We start from the raw sequence: 10,633 nt of genomic DNA on the forward strand, positions 1-10,633 counted from the left end.
CTGCATATAAATTTTTTTGACGAGAAAGGTCTATTGTAATAGTTACAGTCGAATTTTACTGTTTTGAAGGTTTCAATCTGCACATCCACAAAAACCTAAATTTAAGACTATTTCTTACGATGCCACTATAGCAACCACCTGAGAATTTAACAAATGTTCATCAAAATATTTGACACAATGTACTGCCACTTTTTTGTTTGAGTAAAATTCATTTGAAATCGAATAAAAATGTACATTCCCGAACTGTTTTACTCAGAAGTAGTATAAAAAGAATTCAGGCAACAGTGGATTAAAATCTTATAATGGGGCACTCGGCATCATCCCATCACTTCCTTGAAAATTCTACGAATTAAGTTACAATTTCTAAAAAAAAACTAAATAAATGAATATTAAAAAATAACTGGATAAAACTGGCTTAAATTTAAAAAAAACTGGAAGATTTTTCCAATTGTCTGTTTGACTGGATGTTGTAAAAAAATTGGAAGAATCCAGTTTAAACTGAAAGGTTGGCATCGCTGCACATAGGTAAGCAAGCAGCAGTAGCAACAATAGCAATAATAGCAGGAGCAGCAGTACATGCGGAGCGGTAATGCATCATCATCAGCAAGCGTGAGTGAACAATCGTTGTTATTTTGGTATGCTATATGAAATATCATTGGTATACCCACAGTGTTGGCAAAAAAAATGATTTTTGGCATTTAATTCGATCTATCAAACTTTGAACAGCTATAACTTGTTTTAGAGACATTCTAACACCCTACATTTTTCGGTGAAGTTGTTCAACACACCATATGTTTTTGCATATAACAATGATCCACCCTGTCTTTCAATTTCAATGCTTTCGTTTATCTTAGTCTTAAATTTTCCGAAAATAGCCAACAAAATCGATACAACAATCGAAATATTGCACGTTTACTTTCGTCAGGGATATGGTCAGTCTCGTATGGTCGAGTAGGCCTTTTACAATCGGGTTGTCAAACATCAATTGGGTCATTGAGCTATATATAGTTTTCCGTTCCATTCGATAAATTTTAGGTCCAATATACATAAAATAACATTATTTTAAAAAAATCGTTGTAATACGTAAAAACGATTTTATTGTTTTTTTAAAATAAATCTTATGTAAACATAGACAACCATACATAGGAAAACTTCGGTTGTTTACATCTGGCCTGTCAACACTCAAAATGAAAAAGACTATATACATTGAATGGAGTTTATGTCAAATTAAAATACCCCTGCGGGAAAACCGGGAAAACATGTATTCATTTTATCTGACAGGGCATCATTTGTCGTGAAATGCGATATGTCAAATGCTTCTGATAGTGTCAAATCAAGACTGTCAACATATTTCTTTATTTTCAATTTAAATTTTATTTTCACGTTTCCTGAGTTGGAAAAAAATATTGTTGTAATAACGAAAATCAGCTTTATCGATGTATGTAATAAAAAAAGTTTTTTTCTCATTTTATTACCCAATTGAGTTATTTGATGCCAACGAAACGCGCACATATTATTACGTGGATTAATCTGTATGAAATGGATAAAACAGCGTTTTACAAATGCTTCATTGCTTTTACATCGTTTGTTTTTCGGCACATATATGAAAGCTAAAAAGAACTAGCTACATAGACAGTACGGAACCATGCATATGATATTTATTTATTGTGCATTTAAATAATTGCTTTGAAACCTACTTTTGTTGAGTCGATAAAAATCAACTTCGGGTTAAATTACAATATATTTCTTTTGTTTAGTTTAAATGACTTTAAATTAACGAATATTTGAAACGCGCTTCATTTTTCGCTTTACCTTTTCGATCGATGCGTTGAACTTAGCGCATACCGTTTTAAACAACAGCTTCAAATGGGTAGAGTGACGACATGGGTCGGACTAACTATGGCTCAACATTTGCGATGCGAATTGAAACGAAACGAATTAGCTGAGATTTTAACCTTTTATCACTAACAGACTAACAGACGTAACACTATGAGGGAATTCCCTTAAAAAGCATCGATCCGGCAATTTTCCCTGAACACTAGCTCCACCTTTTATTCACAGTCCCAAACACTCATTTGTTGATGGGTTACCCCTCAGGTTTGGGAACAATTTTGCACTAGTGGTCTATCCCCCATATGCTTCTTCATATGTCAGTGGCGCCATAACTTCAAATGTGGCCACAGTCCCAACTACAAATATATTTAATATGACCGTTAAAGCAGGCGAAGCATTGTATTCGAGTGTTATGTCTGTTAGTCTGTGCTTTTATGCGGAACAAGTGGCTAAATAAATCAAATATCGCGTACTTTTTGAAATGAACCTATGTGCAAAAGAGAGCCTATCTTTGTTTAATTTCGTTTTCGATTATCACGGCTTCACCATGAATCTTTCCAATAATGTTCCAGTACATATTGGTAGGGAATGATTGCGACTAGCATATTATGCAAAGAGTTAAGGGGTTATACACAAAGTTGTGGCGAAAAAATGAGGCAGTGTTAAGTAACTTTCCAAATTAGAAGTTCTTGCACCAATGCTATGGAAGCTTTACCTTCCTGTATGCAATTTCAATTATTTTTCAGGGCTAAATAGTGAATTGAACCTATTTTAGCTCTATTTCTATTATCCGGTCAAATTGAAGCTGTTCATTAGTTCATTATCGTAAATAATTTCAGAGTTCAATCGTGATCGCTTTGTTAAAACTAAGTGTCATATTTTACTGGTTTGTTGGATTTGTTTCTTTTTTTATTTTGATTATAGAGGTTTTAACCTTAAGGTCATTCGCCTCTTCGGGTTAGAAATTTTTTTATGAATTTTTTTTAACCCTTTGTGCGGGGTTGGGACTCGAACCCAGGTGCGCAGCGTACAAGGCAATCGATTTACCAACTACGCTACGCCCCCCCATTGGGTTTGTTTCGGCATATATCACTGGTTTGTCGTTCTTGGCTAAATGCAATTTGATATCAGCGAAATGTACAAGGTTTCTTGTTGAACTACCGAAGCTGGAGTTTGACAGATGTAGCCGTAGTAGTTTTTTACCTCTTTTAAACAACTTAACCCTTTGCTGCTCAACATCGTCGTTGGGCGGGGTTATAAAGAATCGTTGTTAAATATACAATAAACGATTTTATGTTGTCACCCCTCACTAAGACCTCTTCAAACACTCCTATCATAAAAATACATTGTCTACTTGTTGAAATTATTATATAAAATTATATTTTAGTTGAAAGTTGAACAATTGAGGGAATGGAGAAAAATTTGGGATAGGTAATGTGTAGAACATAACCAGGGTGTTGAGATAGGACAATTATTTTGTGTGAGGTTTTTATAAATCCTTCAAAAATCTTGACTAAAGCATAATACTTTTACTGGTAGTTCTCAGAATTTACATTTCCAATAACTAAACTATTCAGCATTTCTTAACTTATATCGGCAGAAATTTTCCGCAAACAGATAGACAGATATACACCTGTATTTTGTGCGGAGAACTCGGCAATAAAATTGTTTTACTGAATCAAACTTAATGTGTTAATTTAACCATTTGAAAGAGATACAAGCAAAATTTTAATAACATGATACGCCAACGAATAGTCCTACGTCAACACCGTGGTTATGTCCCAGATATTACCCACCCCTAGTTTTCGTTTGACGTTTTCGGTAACCTCACTGTGAAGGCAAATGCAAATAAATATGATGAATTTTCAATCAATGACCTTTGAATATATGAAACTTTACTAAAATATGCTTTAATATTCATTAAGAAACGCGCTTGCCGTTTTATACTTCAAATTAATTTCGATAACGAGAAATCAACAAATTCAACAACGATAAAAATGTACTCACCTTTCTATTTTATCAACTTGCTTAGTGGGTGCCAATTTTCAGTGTTCATCTTGCTGAACTATGCAGTACTAGATCGCGGAAAAGTGTGATGTCAAAACAAAACTTGTTTTCTTTCGATTTCCAGGTAGGCTTTCAAAAATTACCAATACAATCAAAGCACGTTCTTGGTCTCTTTCCCCCCTAATTGATTTCGACGTTGATCCCACTCTATCATAAACACTCCGCTGACGTTTTTCATCACGCACACAAGTTATCGCCCTCGATTTGTGCTGACCTGGGTGGGTACGTTCGATTCAGTGGTTGAACATTGTTTTTCTAGAGCAATCCGCTTCCAGAAACTTCTCGACTGTTGATCTGGAAGTGTTGTCTTTTACATAAAACTGGTACGCTCGGGCCAGCTCGAGTTCAGTCATTGCGAAGAAATTCGAGAGTGCATTGTTTGCGTATTACAATTTGACCTCAAATAAAGTGGAAAATAGTTCCGTTTTTTTCAAGGTGATTTTTGCTTTTTCGGTTACGAAAAGAGTAGTTTACATTCAAGGTGATAACGTACGCACAGAAAGAAGTTAGAAAACGGTAAAATTTTCGTTTGGTGATAAATTGCGATTTGGATTGCTGACGTTATCGTTTGCTTCTAGAAGGTACGATCGAACAAAATGGGAAAAGATTTCTATAAGATTTTGGGAGTGTCGAGGGGGGCTTCGGATGATGAGATCAAAAAGGCTTACCGAAAGTTGGCGCTGAAGTACCATCCGGACAAGAACAAGAGCCCCCAGGCCGAGGAACGGTTTAAGGAAGTGGCAGAAGCCTACGAAGTACTATCGGACAAGAAGAAGCGTGACATATTCGACCAGTACGGCGAGGACGGTTTGAAGGGTGGACCCGGAGGCGGTGGCACTAATGATGCAAATGGATCATTCTCGTATCAGTTCCATGGAGACCCAAGGGCAACGTTTGCACAATTTTTCGGAACAAGTGATCCGTTTGGAGTGTTTTTCGGAAGTGATGGCGTCGGATCGAATATGTTCTATCACGAGATTGGCGGAGATATGCATGATCCGTTCGGACTTGGTGGTCGCGGTGGAATGGGAGGAAGTTTCCCTGGTGCTGCCAGATCGCAGTCGTTCAATGTGAATGGTTCGCCCAACAGAAAGCATAAGATGCAGGATCCATTGATAGAGCATGACCTGTACGTGACGCTTGAGGACGTGAATGTAGGTTGTCAAAAGAGAATGAAAATTTCCAAAATGGTCATGCGACAGGATGGAAGCGCTCGGAAAGAAGAAAAGATTCTGAATATTAACGTGAAACCCGGCTGGAAGGCTGGTACAAAAATTACTTTCCCGAGAGAAGGCGACCAAGTTCCTGGAAAAATTCCTGCCGACATTGTGTTCATCATCCGGGATAAACCGCATCCGCATTTTAAACGAGAAGGTAGTGACATTAAGTACACGGCGAAAATCTCCCTTCGTCAGTCACTGTGTGGGACCGTGGTCAAAGTTCCTACACTCAGCGGGGAACAGCTATCGATATCAACCGTTGGGGAAATTGTGAAGCCAAACACAGTGAAAAGGTTACAGGGCAGAGGCCTACCATTCCCGAAAGAGCCATCCCGACGAGGAGATCTGCTGCTGGCATTTGATATCCAATTCCCCAGCCAGTTGAGTCCAAACGCCAAGGACATCCTGGCGGATTTGCTACCATTGGATGGGAATTCCTAAAGCGAGAAAAACGAAGAATGTTCTAGAGCGACGGAAAATACGTCGCGTACGAGGCGCGTGACGAGATATCTCCCTCTCGAAGCTTTTCTCTCTTTGTTTGTTGACTGCCTGATTGGTCTGATTATGCCATCAATGAGAGAGCGAGCGAGAGAGGAGAGCGAAACCAGATTGGTGAAGCTTCCCTGTAAATATGTTTAGTGAATTTTAAATAGTGAACCAGTGCAGGTTCGAAAAAAAAATCGATAGCGAGCGAAGAGAGTCTGTAAATTATACTTCATAATACAAATCGGTGAAAAATTTGCTGTATGAGAGAAGGAAACCAAACACTTTGTTTTTGTGTACGTTAGCTAAATCTTTCATTTATCAAAATACCAATGTTAAATCACAATAGATATATGATTCCGTGTCTTAATGTGATGATAAAACTGTACATAAGAATGAAAGTAGCGTAGCCAAAATGTGCGCATTAATTGGCTACTTACAGAGGAGGAAAGTGCTGTTTAAAGTGAACTGAAAGACACACTTAAGCTTTGTTTTTGAAGTTATGGGAGAGTAACTAGAATAAGTTATAGTTATTCCTATCGTTTGTTGTAAATAGTAAAAATAGGATTAGTCGCTCAAACAGCTAATCGATTTGGTACGTTATAGTACGACATGTAATCATGATAGAAAATAAAAATGTATATACAATACTTTGCATTTTACTTATCAGAACTTGAAGAAATAGATACATATCACATTTCCGTTAAACCCATTTCACAGCGACGTACAAGGAAATGAGTATACTTCGCATCTCGAAACAAAAAAGGTTTCTTTGTATACAAGCATCCATGGAAAAATTGTTTCGTCTTGGTAGTTGCTTAGTGAATTATTCTGGTGGTCACTTTCGGTCAAGTGATGAAAAAATCTCACGTGACTAAGGTGAGAGATACCACCGAGGTGACAAATTTTGTCACATAAGGTGACTAAGGGAATATGCAAAATGATGAGGTGGCTTTTAGAATAAGAAAAACGAAGCGGATGAAGTGAGGCGCTCGATAATTTTAATCGTTTATTTTATTTGTTGGTGTAAGAACTTTGTTCAATATGATGATGTGGCGGTGGTCAGCTATTTTTGTCCGCGTCCCTAATCACCTATTTATCAACAGTTCTATCGTTGAAAATGAACTATCTTGGTTATGCAACTAATTTCCCTGATCTTATTTTATTGCAAATAATTAAGTAGGTTTTATTTTATTATATTCAGAATTGCACATATTTTGAGGTATGTAATTTTAAATGTTTGATTTGATGGCATTGTAAGGGAACACGTGTCCGCCGGTTGATGCTAATCGAGCTGACATCTTTGGACTGATCAAACTAATTTCTTTGTTTGTTTAGTGTTTATTTGACCAACTAGGAAACTAGTCCACGGGGCATTTAATGTGTGTGGGGAATGCGCATTGTCTTGTCAGAGTGAATGTTGATTCATATATTAGGGGTTGAGAATTGGCAGTTCGTGAGAAGAATCAGAAGCTATTTACCAATTTGCAACATTAATATCAAGCCCGAAGAATATATGCTCGGTGTTAGGTCAGAATGAAAGGGACGATCCATAAATGACGTAGCATTTTTTGAGTGATTTTTAACACCCCCTCCCCCATCGTAGCATTTCGTCACAAACCTCTAAATACCCCCTGGTAATTACGTAGCTTGACGGTAATTCTCCCCCCACCCTTGTCCCCGTAAAATTAAAAAAAATTAAGAACGATGTCAGTTATTCCCCTTTAAAAAAGCTACGTAACATGACATGACCCCCTACCCCCCCGTCGTCACACATCATCACAAAATACAATACTCCCCCCTCCCCCATATAATGCTACGTCATTTATGGATGATCCCAAATCAAATTAATTAATTGTTCGCATTGTATCCAATACTTTCAACTTGTCGTTAACTTTATTTCTTCATGAGTATAACAATATTGTAGCTTGATTATTCACGTAAAAGGTAACAGGTTACTTTCTTTTCGTTCTTATTATTATTCTTAATTAGCTTCATCGGTTGCATATTCGATATACAAAGCTAGTCGTATCAGGTGTTTCGGTAGTGCTTATTTTATACCGTTTAAAATGCGCTTAAGTTAGCTTAACAAAGCGCGCGAATAATGATAACATAAAAATCGGAGCCTCATTCAATTGTTCGCGGAGAAAGAAACCAATATAAAATTGTCATTTTATTTGCTATATCAATATCAAAGTTTATACACGATAAATAATACTTGTATTATGAAATCTTCAATTACATAGGTATTGCCAATGTTTCGAAACACTAAAGGTAATCGCTTTTCATGCGGCCCTATTCTGCGCGGCGTGTGAAGTGAGACGACTAATCTCACCTCAATCTACGAGACTTTTCTCACCCAATTCTGAAAAGTCATTTCGGATGACGTGAGACGCCCATTTAACCGCAATGGAGAATCTCACCTCTCCCGAGTCGACTCTAAGAATCGAGTGAAAAAAGTCACGTAAAGTGAGGTGAGTTTAGTCACCTCATGTCCAACGCTGCGCAGAATAAGGCCAATGGTGTTGTATTGTTTTTAGAATGTCGTGATTCACCGGAATGAAGAAACAAGGAATAATGAAATCGTGAACATACCGTTGGATTCGATTAAACATGAGCAAACATAATTCAACAAACGATAAATCTCTCATAAATTCTCGACAGCCGGCTGCCCAAAGCAATAAACACATGATAACACTTCTGAGAGTTGCATAGATTGTATCACTTATCAAGGTGAATCCAGATTTGTGTGACTCTTTACTCCATTCTACTAACAAAAAGTCCTTCCCGTGGCAAACGTGGAGATGCAGAGGTATACACGGTCTCCAGAACAACGTTTGCTGCACTAACATTCCTTTCCTTCCCCGAACACTGTAAGGACGTGGCCGGACGCCGTCATTGACATTGCAAAGTATAGAACTCTCGAAACGTACACATTGAGAATGGATACCTACTCCCAGGTCCCATTCGTTGGTTCTTTGTGCAATTTCGCTTGTTCTGGTCAATCGCGGAGTAGCAACTACGAATTTTACGGTCATCATGCTCATGCTCATTTTGTTCAATATGATGTTTAAGGACATGTTCATTAACCGAAACAGAATTTTCGATACTCTTGGTTTGAATATGTATTTCAAAACACGGAATGAGTCACCTACATCCTTGATGCATACCATCCTAAAAACTCCTCAACTAACAGCATCCAAAATTCACTAGTATAGATGCTATCAGAGATATTTTGCATAATCCATACCGTCTTCAAAAGTAGGTTTCGAACCTAAAAATAATGATACAGCAATTGAAAATTTATAAAGTAAGTAATTTTCTCTTCCCACTGAGACGTCCAAAAATTGTTTCAAAATCGTTCAACACGGGTCCAACGATGGACGTTCATTGAACGGTTATTTGGACGTTGTCCAAATTGGTCCAACGAACGTCCTTCATTGGACGATTTTGAAACCAACCGTTCTTAGAGGGTTGTTACGCTCCTCGGGCTTCCTGAATAATAACCCAGCTCCCCAGTCACCGTGGCAAGCAGAAAGTTAGAAAAAGTTGAGCAAAGCGAAATTGATTCTGGCAGCGTTTCTGCCAGTGTTTTGTGCGATTTGTGCTAGAATTCTGGCAAAGAATTCGCTCAAGTGCAACAACCGTTTCTGACAGAAGCAGTTAAACTAACCGATGCTGCTCACAGAATTCAGCCAGGAATGTACGGCCGAAACTTCTGTACGTTTCCTGACTCATTTTTGTCAGATGTTTTGCTCGATTCGTGTTAAATTCTACCAGGTAGGAATTGCCTTTACACAGTTTATGTCCGAGATATGCCAGGGTTTCGCTCGGTTCCTGTCAAAATTTGCCAGAAAACGCGAGCGATACCGAGTTCGCCCTACACGCAGAATTTTATTTATAGGATGCGCGCAGAAATCTGACGGGGTGCCAAACCAACCCAGTTAAGCTCAGCCGGAAATGAACTGGAATTCCGGCTGGTTCCAGTTCGCATTCCGGCTCCAGTGACACAACCGATTCTAGTTAGAATCGGTTGTGTCACTGGAGCCGGAATACGAACTGGAACCAGCCGGAATTCCAGTTCAGTTCCGGCTGAACTTTACTGGGAAGCTTTATAGAAATCTAGCAGAACAGTCTCTGTCAGAAAATTTGGTCATTGGATCGTTCAGTGGGACATACGCGCGACTTCCGGAGTGTTAATTAATTCATCGACCTCTTCGCACACGTTTTCGTCGGTCAACAGGAAAATTTCACAACTGTTAAATTTTCTATGGAGGTTATTCATTTTATTGCACCAAGAACCATAACTTTTCAGGGATTTCCTCTTGAGTTAGGAGTCTCGGTTTAGTCTTTGCCTAGGATAAGACGTGACAATAGGAGGGGGGGGGGGTCGAAAATCGGTTCCCTTCTTCAATATAGTGGATTCAAGATATAAAATATTGTCGGCATAAAATAAATTAACAAGACTCCATTTTCATTAATAAAAATAGCAACACTGTTCAGAAGATTTCGGCAGGGTGAAAATGTGCGAAAAGAAGGATGTCGAAGGAAAAATAAGAAGCCGATTGTCACGTCTTGTCTTAGGCACAGAGAACAGACGTCCATCTTCAGCATTCAACTTGTGTAAAATCTCTAACGGTTTCGAAGGTAGTTTGGATATCTAAACCAGGTGCGCTACTGTCGTCATGTTTTTTTTGTGGCTGAGTGCAACAGAATTGACAGCGGTTATTCCTCTACCCAGTCAAACTAGTCCGGAATCGATTCGGACTTCCAGCATGAATTCCAGCTCAAATGCGTCAACCGATAGAGTCGGAATCAGTTGTTTTCTTTGAGCTAGATTCCATGCAGAATCCATCCAGGATTTCGAACCCGTTCCGGAATCGATTTGACGGATAGTTGGGATAGGTTGGTGTGGCGGCGCTAGTGTTTTTAGTATATTAATTCAAATGTTTACACACGTTTTACATTTCTTATAAAAGAAATGTATAGAATTCGCTCAAACTTTCAAGATTTTTTCCGAGGCCCGGAGG

At 38.4% G+C, this 10,633-nt stretch overlaps 1 protein-coding gene across 1 annotated transcript; it reads left to right on the forward strand.

The window, feature by feature from the left end:
- Nucleotides 1–4,184: 4,184 nt before the first annotated feature.
- Nucleotides 4,185–6,251, forward strand: LOC131686920 (dnaJ protein homolog 1-like). Its single transcript, XM_058970951.1, has 2 exons — nt 4,185–4,416; nt 4,479–6,251. The coding sequence occupies exon 2, from the start codon at nt 4,497–4,499 to the stop codon at nt 5,559–5,561; it is 1,065 nt and encodes a 354-aa protein (XP_058826934.1). The 5' UTR covers nt 4,185–4,416; nt 4,479–4,496; the 3' UTR covers nt 5,562–6,251.
- Nucleotides 6,252–10,633: the final 4,382 nt, after the last annotated feature.

The sequence above is a fragment of the Topomyia yanbarensis genome, chromosome 3, assembly GCF_030247195.1.
Source record: "Topomyia yanbarensis strain Yona2022 chromosome 3, ASM3024719v1, whole genome shotgun sequence".
NCBI lineage: Eukaryota > Metazoa > Arthropoda > Insecta > Diptera > Culicidae > Topomyia > Topomyia yanbarensis.